The sequence below is a fragment of the Coregonus lavaretus genome, assembly GCF_964263955.1.
Source record: "Coregonus lavaretus genome assembly, chromosome: 2".
Lineage (NCBI taxonomy): Eukaryota > Metazoa > Chordata > Actinopteri > Salmoniformes > Salmonidae > Coregonus > Coregonus lavaretus.
The window spans coordinates 11,798,177-11,824,418 of NC_139989.1; the positions used below are offsets into that span (position 1 = coordinate 11,798,177).

The 26,242-nt window shown below is 40.2% G+C and overlaps 1 protein-coding gene across 1 annotated transcript; it reads right to left on the bottom strand.

The window, feature by feature from the left end:
* Positions 1–1,560: 1,560 nt before the first annotated feature.
* LOC311144060 (V-set and transmembrane domain-containing protein 2A-like) lies at positions 1,561–25,787 on the bottom strand (the record flags this gene model as incomplete). Its single annotated transcript, XM_084180002.1, has 5 exons — positions 25,708–25,787; positions 24,358–24,527; positions 6,464–6,514; positions 5,916–6,246; positions 1,561–1,637 (listed from the first exon to the last, which is right to left on the bottom strand). The coding sequence occupies exons 1-5, from the start codon at positions 25,784–25,786 to the stop codon at positions 1,561–1,563; spliced, it is 708 nt and encodes a 235-aa protein (XP_084036128.1). The 5' UTR covers position 25,787.
* Positions 25,788–26,242: the final 455 nt, after the last annotated feature.

The following is a 26,242-nucleotide window of genomic DNA, read 5'->3' on the forward strand; positions in this document are numbered from 1 at the left end:
TCTGCCTCCTTCTGACACTGTAAAAATATTGGGAATAAATGGGCACAATATGTGAGAAAACTAGGCTACAGTATAAGCAATGTGCAAAGAGATCGATGTTGGTGAACGTCAATAATGTATGGCCATAGCCACTGTCTTTGGTTGCATGATACATTTTACAATGGAGACTCTCTTCAGTCTATGGATACACTCTTCAGCTCAACTGAATGGCAGATCTGAAGCACTGTTGCTGCATCCATTACCAATACCACCTATTCATACAATAGCTATGGTGGGATAATATGTCCAGTGGTCACTGCACTTAACAATGACACTACATAAAATCGGTGCATCCATATAGTGAATGGAAATTATTCCAAGTGGTGAATGTCTATGGAACAATGAAGATAGACATTTAGACAGCTTCTATATCTATTAACAGTTTTGTATAACAGTAGAATCCATGACTTCTGCTAACGGGTTCTGAATCAAGAGGTCAGATTGTCAAAGCAATGTGTTGATGAACATTGAGAAGGGACAAGAGCGAGAACAATTAAAAAACATTTTCTTAATCACAAGACCTATAAACTGTTTCCTCGTCCTTATCTTTGTGTTACAGATAAGAAATGTGTACTGTAGATACCATTGGGGCATCATTGCACCATCAAATGGCATAAGAACTCTTCTTGGCTAATGTGAGATTCTTTACACAAAGATAATGCCCCTGAGCATTAGGCTAAAGCAGTACCTAGATACTTATTTTCAGTAATGGAGCATATTTGAATATTAGAGCTGTACTCTAAGTGAAGCATTCCATTTCTTAATGGCTTTGTACAATATTAGTGCAGCCCAAATGTCAACGAATGGTCTGCTGGCACGGTCACGTATAAACATTGACATTTTTATGCATCATAACATGTGAACATCAGGAAATTACAAGAGATGGAAAATGATTATATTTATATACCGTACAAAAGTAAAGAATGTGAAAATTAATGAGAACAGATCAATAATAACAAAGTTCAAGAATTGTAGTTGCAGGTTATACATATGCAGATTTTAAAAGAATACAACGTCGAGTTGCCCTAATTTAGCAATCCAACTAGGCCTATACATCATTTTGTTGTATTTTAGTAGTTATTTTGTTTTCGGAGTGGCATGAATACCCTTGCACAATGTAGTTACATGATCAACATAGTGAATGTAAGCTATAAACAGTTCAAGGAGTTTGAAATAAAACAATTATATACTCATATATTACACAAATATAGATCTTTTTTTTTTACTTTGACACAATAAATGTACTGCAGGAAACCCAAATAAAAGTATTTGTGAAAGATATTCCAAGTAGACACTGTCAGTTTCCATTTTGTTTCAATTGTTGGGAACGCTGAAGAAACATTGGCACAACAGGTAATCCCGCCACTGGCCTTTGAGAAGGTGCCTCTTGTGTACAATGGGTAATAAGAATTCATTAGGTGCAGAGTAGTGGTGGGAAAAAAAGGGCCAACTGTGCTGTCTGCTTGGTGGTAATAACAGGCCATACATAGTGATACTGGGAGGAAAAGTAAGTTCTTGAAACTATAGCAAGGTATCCCTCATAAAGCCACAGCCAAGAATCAGGATGGCAAGTCCGTAGCTTGTAGCTATCCTAGTACCTGTGAATGAAGGCATACAGTCAGGACATATACAGTGCTTATCTTCACACAAAATATGTGCACAGTTGTTATCTTTAACATGTACTGCTGCAGAGAAATATACACAAAAGCTATCATGGCACTAGTCTGAAACATTGTATACATTGTGTACATATGGAATGATCTGATTCTGAAATGAAATATGCATATACAGTGGGGAGAACAAGTATTTGATACACTGCCAATTTTTCAGGTTTTCCTACTTACAAAGCATGTAGAGGTCTGTAATTTTTACCATAGGTACACTTCAACTGTGAGAGACGGAATCTAAAACAAAAATCCAGAAAATCACATTGTGTGATTTTTAAGTAATTAATTTGCATTTTATTGCATGACATAAGTATTTGATCACAAACCAACCAGTAAGAATTCCGGCACTCACAGACCTGTTAGTTTTTCTTTAAGAAGCCTTCCTGTTCTCCACTCATTACCTGTATTAACTGCACCTGTTTGAACTCGTTACCTGTATAAAAGACACCTGTCCACACACTCAATCAAACAGACTCCAACCTCTCCACAATGGCCAATATCAGAGAGCTGTGTAAAGACATCAGGGATAAAATTGTAGACCTGCACAAGGCTGGGATAGGCTACAGGACAATAGGCAAGCAGCTTGGTGAGAAGGCAACAACTGTTGGCGCAATTATTAGAAAATGGAAGAAGTTCAAGATGACGGTCAATCATCCTCGGTCTGGGGCTCCATGCAAGATCTCACCTTGTGGGGCATCAATGATCATGAGGAAGGTGAGGAATCAGCCCAGAACTACACGGCAAGAACTGGTGAATGACCTGAAGAGAGCTGGGACCACAGTCTCAAAGAAAACCATTAGTAACACACTACGCCGTCATGGATTAAAATCCTGCAGTGCACGCAAGGTCCCCCTGCTCAAGCCAGCGCATGTCCAGGCCCGTCTGAAGTTTGCCAATGACCATCTGGATGATCCAGAGGAGGAATGGGAGAAGGTCATGTGGTCTGATGAGACAAAAATGTAGCCTTTTGGTCTAAACTCCACTCGCCGTGTTTGGAGGAAGAAGAAGGATGAGTACAACCCCAAGAACACCATCCCAACCGTGAAGCATGGAGGTGGAAACATCATTCTTTGGGGATGCTTTTCTGCAAAGGGGACAGGACGACTGCACCGTATTGAGGGGAGGATGGATGGGGCCATGTATCGCAAGATCTTGGCCAACAACCTCCTTCCCTCAGTAAGAGCATTGAAGATGGGTCGTGGCTGGGTCTTCCAGCATGACAACAACCCGAAACACACAGTCAGGGCAACTAAGGAGTGGCTCCGTAAGAAGCATCTCAAGGTCCTGGAGTGGCCTAGCCAGTCTCCAGACCTGAACCCAATAGAAAATCTTTGGAGGGAGCTGAAAGTCCGTATTGCCCAGCGACAGCCCCGAAACCTGAAGGATCTGGAGAAGGTCTGTATGGAGGAGTGGGCCAAAATGTGCAAACCTGGTCAAGACCTACAGGAAACATATGATCTCTGTAATTGCAAACAAAGGTTTCTGTACCAAATATTAAGTTCTGCAATAATGTCATGCAATAAAATGCAAATGAATTACTTAAAAATCATACAATGTGATTTTCTGGATTTTTGTTTTAGATTCCGTCTCTCACAGTTGAAGTGTACCTATGATAAAAAATTACAGACCTCTACATGCTTTGTAAGTAGGAAAACCTGCAAAATCGGCAGTGTATCAAATACTTGTTCTCCCCACTGTATGGCATACGGAAAATGCATGATATATGTTTAGCCTCTAGCCTCCAAATGTGAATAAATCCATTTAAATATATTCAAATAAACCCTCACTACACCAAACACCCACAAAAATTAGGATATAATCTTTACCCTTAAGTACAGGAAGTACAAACTGTCGTTGAACTGGCATGAAAAGGATTTACATGGACAGCTACCAATGCCTAAACTTGTCAAGCTGCTGTCTGTTCTGCAGGTAGTTACGGCTGCATTTTTGAGCAACCCACACTGTCTGACAACTGTGTGATACTGAAAAGCACATTTGGTTCATTTGTTTCTCAGGGACATTGTCCTTGAATTGATAAGATCAAGACCACGGAAAAAAGGCATCGAGGCATTTCTGTCCAAAGGATAATGATGCAGAACTTATAGTACAGTAGGGAGAGATAGGGAGATATTCTGAATGGCAATGCTCTACTGTATATTAACACAAGCTTTTTTTCTGTTTAATCTCCCTGAAACACAGAAACTAAAATAGGATTCAAGATCCAAAAGAATCAAAAGAAACCAGATTCCCTAATGAACTTGTTCTTGTACCTGCCGGGACTGAAAAAGAGGCACCAAAAAAAAGAATGTAATCCTCCGAAACAAAGGCAGCATTCAGGAAATGGAAAATGAAATATTCCCTAAATCATGGTGACATTTACTGGATTTTTCAGTCAAACCAAGCACAGCAATGTTCTAAGAGAAGAATTGTCTGGGGACACTTTGGTTCGGCCAAGCTCACTATCTGGAGGAGGAAAAAGATAGATGCCTGTAACCCGCTGTTCCTCCCTGCCAGATTTCATTTGGCCCGGGGTGATCAAGTGAACAGGAGCACCACAGAGGAGCAGCAATCACACTAGGCCAAAACATCCTCTGCATGGAGAATAATGAATCAGCTCGCAGCCTGGGAGGCTGGGCTAGCTTTACATGCTGATGGAGACAGCTCTGATGATTTGCAGTGAATCTCTCAGACCATCCATGAGAGCCCCATCTTACATACTCCCACCCCTGAATATAGCCTAAATGCAATTCTTAGATAAATACTGAAAAAGTAATGTCACAGGAAAAGCTTTTTTTTAAACCTATCAATTGCCACAACCAAACTCTTGATTGAATAAATCATTAGGTTACAACATGAGTACTACACTACTAAATACCAAACCAAGTACTGTTGCTGTACAAGTACTGACTCAAATCGCTTTACATTGCACAGAGTAAAGTCACCTGATCCACCACTAATAGTTTACAGTCTGAGTCTCCAGTTTACTCCATATTTTGTCTAATGGAATACAGATTTGGAATATAGGGTAGAGTGACCTCCCTGCTGAGGGTGGGTGCGTCACCCAGGCATATGCCGCTACCGTAGGGAGAGAGCTGGCCTGGCGCCATCTATCTGCCTACATGATGGAGCTAGCTGTGGGCTACTGAAATAAATGTGATAACACAGTCTGACTTGTCTAGCAAATCCCAGCTGGGATTTAGGGATATCGGAATGTACTGTAGCTAGGTTCGATGTCATACACCCGTATTTCACAAATTCTCCCTGTTCTCAGTGTCGTTCACCACTCAGCCATGCCTGATAGGACAGGGATATCCGTTCTTCTGTGTGTTTGAAGTTGTATGAGCACTTTGGGAAGTTGGTATGAAAGTAGTTATTTTCCCAGAACAGGTTGGTGACTTGACACATAGTTTAAACAAAGTTGAAGGCCTTTTGGTACAGTACATATCACATCTGGGTATTTCAATTCAGTGACCCAAGAGCTTTAAAAAACCAACAGTGCCAAAACCAATATAAGCAAACTATGAGGTAACTAGACCTGACACATTGGTCTTCTCTGCACAGGCACGTAATGCAGATAAACCACCATGCGCTTAATTCCTACTCGACTAACAGTTGCCATCGTTTACAGGTAAGGCAATGTGGAAAATCGTTCTCTCTCACAGGTCTAATTTCATCCAATTGTTTGACAATTGTTGTTCATCGACCCAAAAACCTGCATTTGCAGCAATGTAACTGTCCTCCAGTCATAGCAGTGCTCAGTGAAGGTAAGACCACAGGGGGAGCAATAGAGGAACATTTATCAGTGTCACACACTGCACAGAGCATTCAGCGCCACACAGTTGTCAGCATAATTTGGGGCGCCTCTGCCTCATAATCACAGACTGCAGTCTGGGGGATTATTTCTGCTGTATTTCCACATTCAATTGTAATATTCGCTCTCTACAGTGTCCTTCAGTGTCTTTTTGATTAGGCACATGGGTGAATCGCTTTAAAGTTGAACAAACTGACAAGTGGACAGCTGACTGAAGGCAGACAGACAAGAAACAGGCAGATGGACAGGTAGACAAACAGACAGACTGACATACAGGCAGAATAAAGACAGAAAAAAGATGAGAATAGATAGATGGATTGGCTGATGATTTACCCTACTGAAGAAAAAAAATGTATATGAAAAATCTAACAGCAGAATCTCTGGCGCCGTTATCTCACCTGAACTGTGTTTGACTGTCTTGGCTGATGACGTCTGAGAGCTGGAGGTAGAGCGGACCCTCTGGTCGGCGCTCATGCCGTCTTGTGCTGCTGTGGAGCCTGTCTTGCGGGACTTCTTATCTGCTGTCAGGTGGGACAGGGGGGACGTCTTCTTGACCGGTCTGATGCGGGGCCGGGTGCTGTTCACCTTCAGGTAGGCCTGGACCTTGTACTCCAGCAGCTCTCCATAGTTGGCGTTGGTGACTCTGCACTCATACAGGCCCTCGTCACTCTTCCCCACCCGGGAGATCTGCAGTTTGTGGGAGATGTCGTTTCCCTGTACTTTCACCGTCTGTAGGGAGTTAAATAGATGTTCAATTAACGATGCCGGAGCAACCTACATCCCACCCACATGACTGGTGGTTCTGTACAGAGAACCATGTAATGACACAACAGAAACATTCAAATGGTGATGGTTTTATGTGTCCATACTTATTGTGTCCATATTAGGAAATGTGATGTTGCCCTAATATGGACACTGTAAAAACTCTGTACATACAGTAACTTACACTTATTTTAGTCCCTTCGTCATCTGGATCGGGCTCTGGTATCATTTCCATCTAAGAAAACAGAGAAAATAAAAATACACTTAAAAAAGCTGAAGATACGTTTGAAAAGGAGACAGCAATGCATTACAGTACTCCAAGAGTGTGGCACTCTAAAAAATATTAGAAGAGATATATTTTTATAACAGTCATCTTCACAGTCACTGAAGCTAAAATAGTAAAAAAGCCTCTGGCATTCCTTGAGTACGGGCACTCAAAAGTACACTTCGGGTGTAAATGCGGCATCATTCATCGATGGCTATAAATGTTTGATAGCTACATCAATAAACAGTTTATCCCAGATGGAAGGAGCAAAAACATACCAATTCCACGAAAGATCGACTAAAATGAAAGAAAATGAAATCCCATATTTGTCTCCATTCTGTACATTTAGAATCAATGAAAAGCTTTGTGAAAAGAATCAATAAAAATAAAGTGATTTTGATATTCTGTAAAAGGAAGCAGTACGAAAACAGAATGATTATTATACAAATTGACAATTGACAAATGATCCCTCATAAATGACACTGAACAGGCAATAATTGTAAATCTCTCTACAGGCTTATGAAACATAATTAACTGTCTGGAGGCTTTATCCACAACAAACCTTCAAATAAGAGACTCGCAATGAAGTTAAAACACAGAGCCATCAAAAAGTGACCCAGCTTTAGGTTGACGGCAGGTAGCCTAGTGGTTAAGAGCGTTGGGCCAGTAAGCGAAAGGTCGCTGGTTCGAATCCTCAAGCTGACTAGATTAAACATCTATTGATGTGCTCTTGAGCAAGGCACTTAACCTCAATTGCTCTGGATAAGAGTAAACATGTAAAACATGCCCACATTCTTGCTCTGGTGGCAGTATTCTGGCACTATAGCAAACACTCAGCCTAAAGCCAATATCATGGAATGGGCATTGCATTTCAAATGGACTTATGCCTGGGAAAGTGTGCTAACAGCAGAGCCTCTCTTAAACCAGTCCATAAAAAAAACACCTACAGAGGGGATAAAAGCTGTCTGCTCCACGAGAGACTGAAAATAAGGCTGGAAAAGTACAGGAGCTACTTAAGAAAACCGGAACTAGAGTGTTTTCTGTCAAGTATTGTATATAATCACTTCAGAGAAGCCAACACTTACAATATAATACATTCTGCCAACTGTGATTTTACTATTAATAGACAGATTAATAGGGCCACATTCAGTTGCAAAACGTTGTTGAACGTTGCAGATAGAAATACCATGAATAGAACCAACGTTATTCTTTATTCAACATGTCAGATAGGCATGTTTGTTCTACATTTATCTGAATGTTCCAAAATGTTGTGACCTGCTGAACGTGCCCAAGGTTGTTAGCTATAGCTAGCTAATGAGGTGACATAACTGAACAAGAAGTAGCCAAAAGACAGAGGCGTCATGCCCATAGGGGGCACAGGGGCATGTGCCCCATCAGATGTGTCCTGTTAAAAATAATAAAGTTGAAGTTGGCTTTAGCTAGTCCAGATAGGTTCCCAATTTCCCAATGTCATAACTAGCTACCAAGAAGCCATTTCAGGCTATCAAGTTAGAGTAGCTAGCTTGTTTAACTATCTTAGCTGGTATGCCTGCTGGCAAGGTTGTTAGTTTCAAGTTTCAAGTTTTAATGTCACATGCACAAGTACAGTGAATTGCCTTTCTTGCAAAATCAAAAGCCAACAATGCAATAATCAATAACAATGTAATACTAGAAAAAACACACAAGAAATAAGAAGAAATATGAAGAACACAATAAGTAAGTAAGCATACTATATACATGGTCAGTTCCAATACCATATTTACAATGTGCAGGGATACTGGAGTGATGGAGGTAGATACTGTCTGTATAGGGATAAGGTGACTAAGCAACAGGATATAAGATAAACAGAGTAGGATAAAGCAATTTAGACAAGCAAGCAATTACTAAATGTATTGAATAAGACCTAGATTTGAGCAGAGATGCATATTTTGTTTCTTTAAAACAATAACCACCAGTCAGGAGGATACAGGCAGTTCAAGATAGATATGTAGAAATATTTACATATTTTTGACATAGAATTAAGCATAATGATTATGGCTTTAGATTGCAGTAAAAAGCTGTTTCAGGTGTTTGACATTGTTAACAGTTCAGTCCGCAAGTAGCCTAGTTTTAGAATGGCAAGCAATATGCTTTATGAATGTAAAATGCGGCCCGCCAATACACGATAGAAAGAAACAAAACATAGCGCCGGTATTATGGGCCAAATCATTGAATGGTAATGGCTAGAATCAAGCTGTTTTCTCTGAGGAGAAGAGGGAGACTTGGCTAGTATGTTGGCTACAGAACCTGGCTAAGAAATTCAGTAGGGAAAGTGTGAGGGTTGAGCGAGACTACAAATAAATAGAAAAATCTATACTCAAGGGAGCGAAAAACATAGCTAGACAGTTGTTTTACTATTAAACTTAATTCTGCTATTGTTTTCAATTTCATAAAGCAGTTTCTTAACCAGGCAAAGGGTGGTGACTGGTTAGCTATGGGGAAGCAAGAGAGTCGCCTGCGCGATGTGTATGATCAGAGGCGGAACCGGAATGGAGCCTGTCTACCCACACTCATCGCTTGCTCCCACGTAGCACACCAGCTAATGTAGGCTAGGCTGTGTGTGCCGGGTGTGGTGCATCCTTCCCACTGCTGCACAGAACTACGCTACGCATCTGTACTGCTAATATTAAATGTGCTCATCACTGAAAAGCGCTCAATCTCTCCAAAAACTATTGTCCAGTCCACTTAGTAGTCCGATTTTAGTCACAGAGATAATTTCGTCTCGTCTCGTTTTAGTGAACTGAAATGAAAAATAATGTTAGTTTAGTTCTAGTTTTTTCTGGGCCTATTTAGTCAGTTATAGTCTCATCAATTGCCACTGAAAAATAGGTTATTGACAAATATTTTAGTCACCATTTTTGTTGACGAAATCAAGACTGTGGTGATGTGAAGATAATTGGTGGGGCTTCAGCATGGATTTCACCAAAGTCATCTATCTCAATTTTCTTTACAAACTGACACCTGATTAAACAATAGACTCCATATAAGTCACCTGGGGTAGATCATCTTCTTAAAAGAAAGACATCCATTCACATCTGCCTATCTGGTTTCCCTCTGTATTCAGACATCATGTATTTCTTAAAGTGGACATATAATGTTAAATACTCTGACATTCATCTACCCTTCAATGGCCAAAGACTAGGTCCAGCAGAAAGAGATTGGAGTATGCCTCGCCTGTCTCTCCAATTCAGTTCTGGATCACAGCTTTATGGGGTGCTTTATCTCAATTGGGTCTGGTGAATTTACTTTGGCTTTGCGAACCATAGAAATGCTGGGCATTTAACTGTGGAACTCCATTAGTCATTTAGCCTTGTACAAACAAATGCAATTTACTTAATTGTGAAATAATGAATTTCCGATATTATTTCAGAATCCAGACAGTGGGGAGAACAAGTATTTGATACACTGCCGGTTTTGCAGGTTTTCCTACTTACAAAGCATGTAGAGGTCTGTAATTTTTATCATAGGTACACTTCAACAGAGACAGAATCTAAAACAAAATCCAGAAAATCACATTTTATGATTTTTAAGTAATTAATTTGCATTTTATTGCATGACATAAGTATTTGATCACCTACCAACCAGTAAGAATTCCAGCTCTCACAGACCTGTTAGTTTTTCTTTAAGAAGCCCTCCTGTTCTCCACTCATTACCTGTATTAACTGCACCTGTTTGAACTCGTTACCTGTATAAAAGACACCTGTCCACACACTCAATCAAACAGACTCCAACCTCTCCACAATGGCCAAGACCAGAGAGCTGTGTAAGGACATCAGGGATAAAATTGTAGACCTGCACAAGGCTGGGATGGGCTACAGGACAATAGGCAAGCAGCTTGGTGAGAAGGCAACAACTGTTGGCGCAATTATTAGAAAATGGAAGAAGTTCAAGATGACGGTCAATCATCCTCGGTCTGGGGCTCCATGCAAGATCTCACCTCGTGGGGCATCAATGATCATGAGGAAGGTGAGGGATCAGCCCAGAACTACATGGCAGGACCTGGTCAATGACCTGAAGAGAGCTGGGACCACAGTCTCAAAGAAAACCATTAGTAACACACTATGCCGTCATGGATTAAAATCCTGCAGTGCACGCAAGGTCCCCCTGCTCAAGCCAGCGCATGTCCAGGCCCGTGTGAAGTTTGCCAATGACCATCTGGATGATCCAGAGGAGGAATGGGAGAAGGTCATGTGGTCTGATGAGACAAAAATAGAGCTTTTTGGTCTAAACGCCACTCGCCGTGTTTGGAGGAAGAAGAAGGATGAGTACAACCCCAAGAACACCATCCCAACCGTGAAGCATGGAGGTGGAAACATCATTCTTTGGGGATGCTTTTCTGCAAAGGGGACAGGACGACTGCACTGTATTGAGGGGAGGATGGATGGGGCCATGTATCGCAAGATCTTGGCCAACAACCTCCTTCCCTCAGTAAGAGCATTGAAGATGGGTCATGGCTGGGTCTTCCAGCATGACAACGACCCGAAACACACAGCCAGGGCAACTAAGGAGTGGCTCCGTAAGAAGCATCTCAAGGTCCTGGAGTGGCCTAGCCAGTCTCCAGACCTGAACCCAATAGAAAATCTTTGGAGGGAGCTGAAAGTCCGTATTGCCCAGCGACAGCCCCGAAACCTGAAGGATCTGGAGAAGGTCTGTATGGAGGAGTGGGCCAAAATCCCTGCTGCAGTGTGTGCAAACCTGGTCAAGACCTACAGGAAACGTATGATCTCTGTAATTGCAAACAAAGGTTTCTGTACCAAATATTAAGTTCTGCTTTTCTGATGTATCAAATACTTATGTCATGCAATAAAATGCTAATTAATTACTTAAAAATCATATAATGTGATTTATACACAGCTCTCTGGTCTTGGCCATTGTGGAGAGGTTGGAGTCTGTTTGATTGAGTGTGTGGACAGGTGTCTTTTATACAGGCAACGAGTTCAAACAGGTGCAGTTAATACAGGTAATGAGTGGAGAACAGGAGGGCTTCTTAAAGAAAAACTAACAGGTCTGTGAGAGCCGGAATTCTTACTCGTTGGTAGGTGATCAAATACTTATGTCATGCAATAAAATGCAAATTAATTACTTAAAAATCATACAATGTGATTTTCTGGATTTTTTTATTCCGTCTCTCACAGTTGAAGTGTACCTATGAAAAAAATTACAGACCTCTACATGCTTTGTAAGTATGAAAACCTGCAAAATTGGCAGTGTATCAAATACTTGTTCTCCCCACTGTATCATCAAGTGTAATAGACATTTATAGGCCACTTGCAGACTGCCGTTGTGTGTCATCAAACATTTAACTGTCATGGAAATGTGCTGATTTCATAATGAGAGAAATCTATACAAATGTACATAAGCGTAAGCCTATCTGTAGCTTGAGTGGAACTGAACAGCTTGGTTTTTCAAATGGGAAATAGACTTGTAGTCTTAGAATGCCCATTTCCATCAATAATGTTACCCTTTTGTCTGCAAATGTGTTCTGTTTAATTTACAAGTGTTCTTTAGATTGACTGAACGTCTTTCGACAGTGATGCAAAAGTTTAAAGTGACAATAAGAAACAAAAGCACCATTGTTTTCCCATTTATGTTTCATTTTCGACGCCTGGCTGCCTTCTGAGCTCGACACACTCTCAGCAGTTTGGTCTCTCAATTTCAATCTCTTGTCTCTTTATTACAAAAACCCAACACTGTGACACACTGCTATTTCTCATGCAAACTGAAATTGACTTCTTGTAAAATGAGTCCCGCAATTACTATGCAAAAAGCAAGGGGCCGCTCAGGTCCCTGCAACCAAAGGGTATTATTTACGTTGAAATACAGTATAGACCTACTGCACTTCCACCCATCATTACGATTGTCTGGCATATTTCATTATTGCTGTTATGATCCTTATGTTATTGTCTATAGGCCTCCGTGTTACATTTATTCAGAGGCAGCCTTGATTTAAAAACAAATCAGGTCATAAGATCAGCTGCAACAACGTGTTGAAACGTGTCTGTATGTCCTTTATTCTTTTAAATGTCTGATGTATGTATGTTGTCCTTTTGTATATAATGTTTTCATGTTTTTATGTTCACCTGCCTTGGGACTACGGATGTAACTGAGCTGTTAGCTAAATCTGGTGCAACGCATCACTTCTCACTTTTGATATGTTTTTGTTGTACATTGTACATTAATAAATAAATAAGCAACTAGACTCGCTCTCTCATCCTTCAACTTGGATGTAGATTAACTTTCGGTAACACTTGAGTCTTTAATTGGTGGAACTGCCACGTTGGTTTGGGATATTACAACAACAACGTAGTTACTACAAACAACTAACACTGTTTTTTTCCCCCCTCGGACATCATTGCACTCGCGATAGCAGAATGTGTACAGCATTTTCTTTTACCACACTTAAGTCCCATTCACATTACATCTAAGCAGTCCATTGCGTTGCGCCTGATGTCATTATTTTAAAAAGGGACCGTCCACAACGGAGTGGTATCGCAGCGCCCCCTTGCGGTTGAAGGCTCAGTTGCGAAACAGATGCTGCATATTTTGAATGTTTCCTAATTTTAAGTAATCTTTAGTGCAGCCAGAGTCTGTCAATAGAACAGGAAGTTACCGAACCACAGAGCAAGAAAAAAAAGATGTCGTTTTCGGCAATGGCTTTATGGGATAGCTTGTAAACAATTACCCATTCCAATAAGTGAGTACTATTTTAGTAGCCTAATGTTAAATAATACACATTGGCTGTTAAGCCAATTATATTATGACTGTTGCCTCCTGTTATATTTTATTGTGATGGTAATGACGTTTGTTTTTTATGATAATTACTAGGTGGAGGTTGCTAGCCACAGTATCTTCAACCTAGCCTAGATTTTAGCTATCTAGCTAGCTGCTCTGTAAATAGCTTGACTTGAGGAAAGTTTAGGAAAAAGTAACTAAACAAAACATGTTTTATTATCACCTGAAACATATTTATCTTGTCTTAAATGACAAGGCAATGTTTTTCAATCTCCCAAAATAAATGCCATTTTCTGATAATTTCTGACGAGATACTACGCTCCTCCATCTTGTATTGTGAAACCCTATGCTCTCCGTCCAGTAGCGGGGCTAGATGAAATATGTCACGATGTGTACGGGGGATTACTGTGCTCCTCTCCTCCATTTCTCCTCCATTACATCAACAAAACAAAGACGATAACAAATGCGCTGGGTTGAAAATGGTGCTGTTTCCCCAAATGCAGATTCGATCTTTAAAACCTTTTACTGCAGTGGGCTAAATCAGGGTCACATAGAGTGTTTCTTGGTAGTCTTAAACAAATCTACTTTAAGACAAAAGTATACACATAACACACATGGTTATGGGCTTAAATAAAATAAGACACCTGTACCATGTTAAATATACAGTAGAGTTGAAATGTATTTAATTTTGAGTTTGCATCCCACTATTATATTTTATATACATCACAGCACACTGAAATATAACAAAACCGTTTGACATAGAAACACCAGATTTTTGGCGTTTTTTTTAAAATAATGACAATGTTTAATAACATTCCACCCATAAGGCCACTAGAGGGCAATGTGGTGATTTGACTACAGCCAACAGTCAAGGGTTTATTATCAGCTATTTTGAGTCAGTTGAAAAATTGTCACTAAGAAAGGCATACCATGACTGAAGTAAGCTTGCAAGTAAGCATTTCACTGTACCGTTTACACCTGCTGTATCATGTGCACGTGATGAATAAACTTTTATTTCATTTGATTCAAAAAGTAGAAGCCCTGTGCACAGCAATGTGTTTTCTTTAAGTTGCTGGTTAGGAACAACTTAGAGTCCAAAACACATGTAAAAAAACACACACTTGGAAAGACAACGGTCAATCTTCATTCATTGTCTGAGGCTGTCCTAATATGGGCACTTTCAAGTATAGCCATTTTTGTATGTGTTTTGGGATCTACAAGTGAACTTTCCTTACAAAATCTCTGAACATTTCAACAAGTCCTTCGTGATAACATCAAGTGCCCGATAATAACGCTTGAGTGTGTTAAGTTGGAGTACATAAAACACCATGCAGCCTTGTACATGCTCGCTAATTACAAACCTCACTGACTCTTGAGTAGGAGCTCAAGACGTTATGGCCCAAGATCTGTTGTTAATGTTAATTATAGTCACTAAAATCATGTTCCTGAGTTCTTCTCACATGGAAAGAGCAGTAAAGGCTCCACTGCAATTGGTCAAGTGTCAGGTGCTGCAATGGTAATTACATGTACAATAGGTACACTGCAGTATCTCCCAATACGACAGAGAGTGTAGGACTCAGCTTCAGTCATCTAAACAGCCCTCCAAGTGTGCAAAGGTGTTCAAAATAGCAAATATTTTAAATAGACGGGATAAAACGAGTTTGGAACACTCATTGGTGTAAAGTACTTAAGTAAAACTTCTTTAGAGTACTACTTAAGTAGTTTTTTGGGGTATCTGTACTTTACTTTACTATTTATATTTTTGACAACTTTTACTTTTACTCCACTCTTACTCTTTACATTTTGAATGCTTAGCAGGACAGGAAAATTGTCCAATTCACACACTTATCAAGAGAACATCCCTGGTCATCCCTACGGCCTCTGATCAGGCAGACTCACTAAACACAAATGCTTCGTTTATAAATTATGTCTGAGTGTTGAAGTGTGCCCCTGGCTATCCGTACATTTTTAAAACAAGGAAATTGTGCCGCCTGGTTTGCTTCATTTAAGGAATTTGAAATTATTTATACTTTTACTTTTACTTTTGATAGTTAAGTATATTTTTGCAATTACATTTACTTTTGATACTTAAGTATATTGAAAATCAAATACTTTTAGACTTTTACTCAAATCATATTTTACTGGGTGACTTTCATTTTTACTTGAGTCATTTTCTTTTAAGGTATCTTTACTTTTACTCAAGTATGACAATTGGGTACTTTTTCCCACCACTGGGAATACTGTACATGTAGCTCATGATTGCATTGCATATATTTTTGTGCTGTTTGCATTAAATCTGCATAATTTATCATCACCTTCTCACAGGAATTGTAAAAAGAGAGACTTTGAGATAAATCACTCTGCAAATAGTGTAAAGTAATAATGTCTGCATTTCAGTGGTGTTTAGAAGGCATACAATTAAATGAACATTAAAAAATGAAAAAGCTGAGTCGTGTGGAGGAAACAATAATCCTACTCAGCCCTTGAGATGCTCCCAGTGTAGAAACAGGACACAAGATTAAGTTTCAAGAAATATGTTATAGGAAAGCATTGGCTTTTCAGAATTGACAGAGGCTGTGTGTTATGACTCACAGTGGAGAAAAAGATGATGAAACTGAGCCTTTGGGAGCTCAAACATACATAGTTCAAGGAAGAACAACATCTTACAAAATAAGTTATAGACTACCTCCAGATTACTATGGAGAGATGTTGAAGGAAGACTGCTGGTACAATTTCTATATAGATTTCTTCACTGGCATTGATGTTGTAAATAAGTCTGGGCAAGAAGTGGCTACGTATGGAAACACCCTTAGTATTTTTTATTACAAGAAAAGTTTAAAAATACATTATTCACATTCATGTTGAATAATCACTGTAATTATGAAGCTAACTTTAATATGCACAGTCTAATAACACTGTAAGCTATTATCCAATTTGATGAAAGTTAATTGGCACATCAATCAACCATTAAAAAACATCTTGAGGTATTTAAGTCAAAATCATTGACGGCATAATATCCACAGCTTTTTGTTACTGGTCTATTCTTAACTTGTTCAGTTGTGTACATCATACAATGTGATGGGTAGTACAGTAGCATAACAATCCACTTACACACGACCTGTTCATTGACCAATCAAAGTATTTTGCAAAGTATCAGTAGAAACTGAGCAAAAGTAATATTTTTGTGGCATTGGCACATATGAAATTCCTCAAATGCAATAATACCTGAATACCTCAAATCAATATTATTTTACACTTGCTTAAGGGTTTAAAAGTAAAGCCATGTTTTCCTTGCACTTGGCATACCAAGGGAAGGTACTGTATGTACTGCATTATTGAAAAGCTATGCTTCACTGGATGCTTAGATTCTAAATGCAACAGACCCCTTTTAGGCAACAGAAAGTTGAGAGAGAGAGAGAGAGAGAGAGAGAGAGAGAGAGAGAGAGAGAGAGAGAGAGAGAGAGAGAGAGAGAGAGAGAGAGAGAGAGAGAGAGAGAGAGAGAGAGAGAGAGAGAGAGAGAGAGAGAGAGAGAGAGAGAGAGAGAGAGAGAGAGAGAGAGAGATAGAATATGAGTGCCCCTCCTCATTTTGCAGGGAATCCATTCATGCTTTGAAGTTGATACAGTAGGCCTCATATGATGCAATATATAAATGGGCATTACATACCACTAAAAACAAAACAAAAAATACAATAACAGTGAGACTGCAATGCAGACTCAGCTTAGGTTAAATGTTGCCCCAAAAATACCAGAAACTTAACAATGATGAGAAACAAGTAATCCAATATAATAAAAGTGCACTAATTACTAAAGTATAGTACCTGGACTGATAACAGTCATTTTGATGAATCATTATCAAACTCCCTTTGTGGGGATTGATACAATCATACTGAATGGAATCAAATTAAAGCGATTCCAGCTGGAAACAAATACACACATTTCCCTCAACGATGCCAATAACACATACTGTATCATAACACTTCCACTGTTTTGTTTTATGTAAAGCCAACCTAACAGTGGGATATATCCACATATAGAATGTGTTTACATGCGTTACACAACCACATGATATAACCTGTCACCATAGCTCAACATGAGGGTGTTGAGGCACCACAGTTTCAGTAAGAGTAGTAACACAACACTCCTGGTAGCTAGCAGGCGCGCATGGGTGATTAATACCTCTCGCCCTCAAATAGATATCTGTTCTGCTCCAAGATTGACACATTGATTGAAATGACTTATTTCACTCACCGAAAATGGTTTCGCTCTTCTCCCACCTGAGAGCAAGGAATCCCAAGATTATTTCTCCAAAGTAGCTAAGAAAACGCGAACTGTGTACAGATACAGCATTGGTTTCCGAGTACACTGTAAAAATAGATGTTGATTCAGCGTACAATTGTAAGGCAACCAGCTGTAATACGTTTGTGAGTTTGCTCAACAAAAAAGTTGTTGAGCAAACTCACAACCAAAAGTTTGTGTGTGGAAAATGTTGTTGAGCAAACTCATAATCGTATTGCAGCTGGTTGCCTTACAATTGTACGTTGATTACAGTGTATGTCTGTGGAGCAAAGAAAAACACTACAGCTTTCCAAGGCTGATAAAAATTGTGACAAAGAATAAACTTTCACTTTCTGCTTTTTCTGCAGAATGTGTCCTTTGCCTTTTTCTCTGTCAGACTTAAAATGTGTGTCACAAAAAGAGGCGGCGTACCCTTGAAATGCTTAATATCCAAAGGGTATCTTCTTGGTCGTAGAAGTGGAAATTTAGATAATCCGTCAGTAAATAAACCTATGCTGGGAGTCCTAATTAGGGGCTTAATTCCAAACTCTTGTTGCTCACTCTTCTCCAAAGGCATCATGGGAAATTGTTAAGCAAGAGGGTCATAACGGCTAACTGCTCTTTCGTTCAGGTGGTTTCTGACTACGTTTACCATCGTAGACTGGTTGGCAGCGTGGTTACAGGTGCATAGCAGCACAGTACAGTCTGGTGTGAGTCAGTCAAGGTGGAGGGACTTTGGCGTGTCAGAGGGGATGTGAGTTGAGCTATGACCTTTGTAACCCTCCAGTCCAAGCCCAGCTAAGTGTCTATACTCTTGGACGTTTCCTGTTAATCACAAAGGACACAATGATCCAGTCAATAATGGCTGTTATTTTCAGCTTTTGCCTTGTGTCCTGTCCGTTTAGAGTTATGGCTATACAGGCGTGACTCATATACAATAACAAGGCACAGACAATTCTCTTTTTCATTTAACAAAGTATATCATGTCAGGAAATGGGCGTTTGCTCAGACAATCGAGGGCACAACTGATACGAGGATTATTGGCAGCGACAACATATGAGTACATATCTCGATGTGATCAGTGCCATAACTGTTCTGCACGACCATACATTACTGTGATATCCCCCAAACCACTATCCAGTGGAAGCCATAAGCAATTAAAGACGGAATCAATGCCCTGAATCAAAACAGTGTGACAGCTCCATTATCCCAGAATATAGGAGCCTCTCTCTCTTTTCTTTGCTCCCCCATCTTCCTCTCCCTCTCTTTCTCTCTCTCCCTCCCTCCCTCTGGGTTCATTTGAAGCTGATAGGGGGGTGAGACTGACAGAGAGAGAGCGAGAGAGATCTGGGAGTGTTGCAGAGGGAGGCTAGCACAGCGGCATGGTCAATGTCATCCCACACATCAAGGGGATTGGCCACGTTTAATCTAATCAGCCACTTTTATGTGCGGACACTCATCTATTTGACACTCGCAACAGACGTCCATGAGATTCATCCACGAAAGCTCCACAATGGGCTCTTAATGTATCCTATTACAGTAGGGGAGCAGTCAGGTCGATAACACTGGACCACAGTGGGTCACACCTTGAAGTGGAGATGCCACTACACTACAGTCTCTTAATAGGGAGACCTGCTGGGCCCGTATTCATGAAGCATCTCAGAGTAGGAGTGCTGATCTAGAATCAGGTCCCCCCTGTCCATGTAATCAGACTTATTATGATCTAAAAGGCCAAACTGACCCTAGATCAGAACTCTGAGGAGCCCTTACCCCTACTTAACTCTTCACTCCAGCCTCAGACCAAACCTTATTAACGTTCCTTTAGATCTTCTAGACAGGCACATGATGAATACCTTCCCCAATAATGTCAGTAGAATAATGGGCTAATCCATTATGATTTTCCACTCGGCATGAAGTAACAAATACATTTAGGTAATGTGCCAACAACACTTTCCTCAAGTGGATATGAGGAAACAGTTGTAATATAGTGCACAGTGTGTAATCTACATAATTCAATTAAATATGATTCTTAGAAGTGCTCCACAAGACTTTAAATATATTACACCAGAAATATTTGTATGTCCTAACTTAGTTTGGTGTGTGTTTAATGCATAAGTTATTAGGTATAATGTATGGTTAACAATGTTGTGGTCTATCCATACATATAATGTCATTAGTACAATAACAAGAAAAAGTTAGAAAGACCAGCAGTTTAAAATGTGACAAAACTCAAGTGTTTGCCCTTGGGGATAGAACATATCCAAATGTTTTTGTCCTATTGCAGGAGACTTCTGTATATTAATAATATATCCATATTAAAGTATTAAAGAACATACATATCATATCAGAAGAATCTTCAAGTACGATACTTGCTTTAATATTGGTCTATGCAGTGGACAAAAACACATCTCCTCGCTTCTCAACAATCAACAGCACCTTTGTCTGGTGCTGTTGAAAATATATGAGCTGATTCTCATTGTGATGCTGGTGCACTGCAGTTCTGGATCCTATATAACTTTCACACCACCATCTCTGCCTTCTCCCTGTAATCCTTCCCTGGAACCGAGCATCCTGGGCCTCCAATCATCCAAGTCCATGTTTAATTTCCTGTCCTTCCGTGATACATATAAGCCCTTTCCTCCCTGTGCTTTCTATCACTGCAAACAATCTGGATCTGGGTAGAAATATCACTCAAGTGTTGCTGCTGTTTTTAACGGGCATAGGGGTCACAAGCAGAATGCCACATACTGCAGGGTTTCTGTCTTTGTCAGAGAAAACATATCTGGAACTCTAAAGGAAGAGGTTTTTGTGTTGTCCTTGAACTATGTTTGTTCTAGTGACGCTTGCCATGTTGTGACACTTGTCATATCAGCTCCAACTACTCCTACCTTGACTCAACAACATCAGTCAGTCACCAATGAGTGCACACACACACACAAACACAGCATGCACACGTGAATACACCTGCAGCCGATCTTGCACCTTCCTTTAGTCTCCCATTGACTTGGTGGACGAGATCAAATGCTAGTAATTCTCTAATTGTGAGTCCAACGTCTGGACTGGTTCTGTTTTGATCCAGCAAATTGAACTGGAGGATGCTGCTGGCAGTGCATGCCAGACAAATCCTCTTCTCGAGCTTATGTTTAGTCAGAGGTACCTCATGCCTGGAGAATTGTCTTTCTCCTTTCTGACCAAATATGGTCATAAAGCCAGGAGACATCCCACTCTGTGCTGCTCTGCAAGCCTGTTAGTCATATTCCTTCTTACAATCCACTTCTGTTTGGTGTCTTTTGACAAAGAAATTATTTGGACACTGGTCAGGGTCATGCAGCCATTGGACATTGCACTCAATATTGCACTCAATAACCCTACCCACTGATATCACCACTGACTTCCTGCAGGGAATTCTCTGAAGGATGTTGAAGAGAAGATTGCTGTTATATCCCCTAACTTGCCCAGTGGTTCTGATCCATCTCCTGCGTGAATTTTCCCTCCAGGTGGTCAAACTAATCTGGCCTAACACATGGCAGTTTTACACCGGACACATCCTCACACTCTTTGACTGTCTGTCACACTAGTTAGTTACAGTGGCCACCTCAGTGGCCCCCAAGGCCCTCCCGAGGGGCCCCTAGTGAAAGCTGAAAATGTGTAATGTTGACAAAAAGCACTGAGAGACAATTATTACAGTACAAGATTTGTAGCAAAGTATTTGAACGGGATGTCCCTTCGTTAGTGCTGGTCCTTGTCATAATGATTTAAAACAAGCTTTTGTTCTTAAAGCTTGCAGAGAAAGGAGATTACTCCGGAGATTCTCCATGCCACATTTGTGTTTCAGGTAGCTAGTATCATCCAAGCATAGAAGTGAAGAATGACATACCATGCAACAAAAATGAGAAAACTTGTAAAGCAAAACAGCACCCGTATTATTAAACATATTTAACAAAGGAATTAGTCAAAATGATTCAATTACAATCATCAATTAACTGGCACAGAAGAACCTTGTGTTGGTTCAGCTGCTGCTGTCAGTGACAATGGATATGATACAGCAGATGGGATGCATACAGATGGCTCTGTTCAAATTACTATTAGCTTTCTAACACCCATTGGGCCAACACTAGCCATGAGGATAAGTATCTAATGGAAATCTGTGTTGAAAGCCATTTGGTAATGTATGCCTCTGTTTTGACTCATCTTCTAGAGGCCATTTTGCTATGATGACCTGCAATGGCCCCCCATCATTGTCTGATTGGTCCAATAAGTATAATACTCAGCCAAACCCATCAAATTGCGTGTGGCGTTTGTTATTTCCCAGGAGCTTTTGCATCCTTATTGTCTCACATATTCTGTATGTTTTTTTCTCACCCATCTCTTTATCACCCTTCCCTTCAAATGAATTGACTCCAACTAAAGTCACTCATGGCCCAATAATTGAGTCATTCCAAATGAAAAATCAGTAATGTTATTGGCACACTGTAATAAAGGCTCTCCATTATGGTGAAGTAGCAGGGAAAAAGACAAATGGATGGTAAGCACGACCTAATCTACTGTACTACCTGTTCCCCACCACCCACATCTTGATCATGTGATCCTGAAAACCTTCCTTCCATCCATTAAAGTGGTGTGTCTGTCTCTTAATGAGACTGGGGTCGATGGGAGCCTGTGCATTGTATTGACTCTGAATGTTATTATCTTGGCCAGACAGGGTACAAGGCTCTTGGGGCAGTAGTAGAGAGGGCCGGTGAAGGAGATAGTAGCCTAAGGTCCAGAGGCTGGAGTACAGTTATGGATTTTATGCTTCCGTCTGAAACAGGAAATATGTGCTCGCATTAAACATTGCAATGCTCTAAACTTATTCTCTCAGTATCATGCCATTCCAAAATGATTCATATTACAATTCTTGGAATACAAAGACCTGCTATAACTTGATCCAAGCCTGATGTTCTGTGAAGTAGAAACATATGAGGAGGGGAGACACAGGAATTGAACCTTGGTCTTCAGTGGGGAGGCATATGTGCTTGCAGCCAGGTGTGTTACCACAAGACCACAGGCTTTGCACCACACTGCCTCTTTAACAGAGAAGAAAAGAGAGACTTATCTTATCTCGTTGCAAGAGGCTGTGGCACACAATGGCAATCAATGGTTTTAGGCTTTTTCAACGACCTAGGAAGACACGACTGTTACCTTGAAAGGAAATTCAATTTTCGTTTGCTTATAGCTACCCTTAATCCCACACCAAATAGAATTACCGGCGAACAGGATTGTAAAGATTTACTCCATAAATTGATTTGATAGCAAACAGTGGACCTGTGGATTAACCGGATAGCGAAAGATCCAGACTTGAGGAGAGATGAATCCCCTCTTCAACATGAGAGTAGCGGGATAGACCACCATCTTAGTCCAGTCAAGCAGAGAGCTCAGAGCACCATCAACCACTGCACATGATAGTGTAATTGGGACTATAGCTCACAGACAGCTAAAGAACGGACATTGTGATGCCACTTTGAAATACTGGATGTGCCCACCCATAAAGTGTGTTTCAATTGTTATGTGTTTGTCCTAAACTGGACCCTGTAGTCTATCTGTGCATGTCTGTTTGACTTCAAATCCTATTCCACATTCACCCATTTTCTCTCAGCTCTACTGTTTTCTGCAGCATCTTTTTATGGTTCTCCTTACGACTCCTCAGCCTGTTTTTGTCAAAACCCATTCCTCGCAGGAGAAAACCACTGCTTGTCATTTCAAACAGATGCCATGAAAATAATTGGATCATATGAGCTACAATGCCGTGGTGTGCGTCAATAGCTCCTTCAGCCGACATCTAAGAGTGATGAACCAAATGGATCAAAGCCTTGGCAATGCGGGCATGATGGGTGACAACAAAGGAGCAGTAATAACTGTTTTAAAGCCATGTGGATATCCAAGAACAGGCCGCTCTCTATGCATTGTGGTTTCACTGCAAGGAAGACCAGCATTTATCAAAGGAAACATTCCCCTGTTTGATGTCAGTGATGACAAACTGCCAAACTCATCTAAAATGTACCAGCCATCTGAACAGAGGAGCATAATAAGAATCAGACACAAAGTAACTGATCATTATTCACAAGGAGAAGCTGTCATACATATCTATCCAATGTAGCAATACATTACAAATGCCAGTCGAGTAGGGTCTCAGACAGTACACTGTTCAGGCTAACTGTATAATATTATAATGAGGCAATTTGCAAGAATGTGTCAGTGAAGCTTTTTGTTGACTCTGAGGGTCACTTAACTCTGGTAGCATGGCCTTATACATACTCCAGATGACATATCCAAGTCACTTAAATTAGCCCTGGGTTCCTGGGGAAACGTACATGTTGACTTGATGTTAAATACACTTGGTAAAGACAGGCTGAGATGATACAGACCAGTATTATTTTACCACTGCATGTTATGGCAATCTGTTATCCAAGGTTATTACAATAAGTGTTATAGGATACTATAGGGATGTAAAAAGGGAATAAAAATAACAAATCAGTTCCAAGTCAAATACAGTTAGACAGAATCACAGATAATACATTTCATGTAGGCTATGGGAACTATGCTCTTCTTGGTAATGATAAGCCAATCATGCTAGAATTCACGGAGCTGTCTGTGCCTAATGGGCTTCTGCGAAACTGCGCAACTATGCAGACGTGATTGCAATGTGAAGGGGCAAGACATGTCATATTGTAAAGAAAGTCCAAAACATCGAAACATGTATTTGAAGCAAGTGAAGTCCATACGTACTTCTTTGTCATCATCGTCCTCCTCGCTGTTGCTCAGTTCTTCTGGCGCTCTAATGAACCACCACTGAATCTCCAAGTAAACTGATGCGGTTCCACTCTGGAAGGCGCACGCCATTTCAATATTTTGACCTTCTTTTACTGTTAGATTGGAGGGGATATCCGTAAACTTTCCTGAAAGAGAGAGAAACAGTCAGTATAATTGATGTGCATCCATGGTCATGGGCTATTGAATTGGAGGCCTTTCTCTCCACAACTATAGCCTATTTCTAACAAACTTATGATATGAAAACGTTTAAAAAATGTGTCATCGTGTATGGCATACATGTGTCTTATTCTTTCAACAAATGGCAGTAGAATTAAAGTGTAGGTTAATCGTTATAGTGAACGAAATCCTCGAAAATGGCGAGGCTCCACTATGCGTCTAAAAATGTCACTGCGATGGTTATCACATCTTGATAATAAAGGGATGCCTCATAACATATAAAATACCCTTCTCAAACATTGACATATGAGAAAAAAAGCGATTAAACATTAACAGATATTTGCCAGATTCACTCTCCAATAACTATAATTCAAATTCATGCGCATAGTGTAATGAAAATAAGACCAGTAACGTTATAGTATATAGCCTATAGTGCATATCTGTTGAATACATATTAAGTGTTGACAAATGTTACACTGGTTTAATCCATGAAAACACTCTCACTCATCACAATAACTCTCACTGTAGCCTACAGTTTTCCCCTGCAAGACTCACTGCGCTTAAAAAGTATTTGTAAGGGATACAGACTATCTTTACGGAGACAGTGGCAATGCCGAGGCAGACGTGCAAATGTGTCAGATTTCGTTTGATGAGATCCAAATGTTGACAGAAACCACTGAGGGACAGATCAAGAATCTCACTGGTATGTCAACACAGTAACTGTCAATGGTGCTCTCTGCTTTCCAACCCTGTTTCTGCATATCCGTTACTTTAAATGCATGTCGCGCTCAGTGTCTCTACAAAGTTATACAAAGACATTAACTACAAGAAAATACTAAATCATACCTAGATTACATTTTATAAGCAATCAACAGTTGCGTTTTGGTCACTTAGGCAACGTTAGGTGAATGCTAGGTAGGCTACTTTTTCTGCATTTATTTTATAGCCAAGCATAATGGATGTTGCATTCGTTACTTATTTCATTCGCAATAACCATTATTTCATGTCTGCACTCTGCAGCTTTAATGCTGAAGTTATACGCACTGTTAAAATGAATCAAACGCGACCTATAGGTTGTTTTTACCTAGAACAAGCCCAGAGAGGTTAGAATTTATATTTCTTTTTAAATGACGAAATGTCTCAGTTTACCTTCAAAGGAGAATCCAAATTGGATACATAAACTGGACAGGAAAACAAATCCAATAGAATCATGAGAGGTCCACATCATTCCAAAGGGATAATGTCACATCAGCCGAGGAAAAAACGATCTTCCAAAACTGCTCAGCAAATTAAACTGTTGCCATACGGATATGCTTGGATACAAAATGCCGAATATGTAGCATGCTGGAACTATAGCAAGGCTCCTGAAGTTCTTTATGTGCGCTGCCACGGGATTTGCGGAGAGAAACTGAAGACTGCGCGCTCTGCACAAGGTGTTGTGAAGTATGTAAAATAATAGCCTCTGTTCCCAGCTCTCCGTACGTGGCTGTTGATGCAACGTCAGTGTCCAGCTCCCCTATCGCGTGCTGATTGCGTGCCTGGTGCTCTAGCGACAAATAGATTTACACTCATCGGATACGTTTGGAAGTCTACACACCTCTTTACATCTCTGTAAACCCCGTTTTTCACATTCCTTTCAAATGATTGAAAAGTATTATCAAGTATAGCAGAAGGAGTGACGATT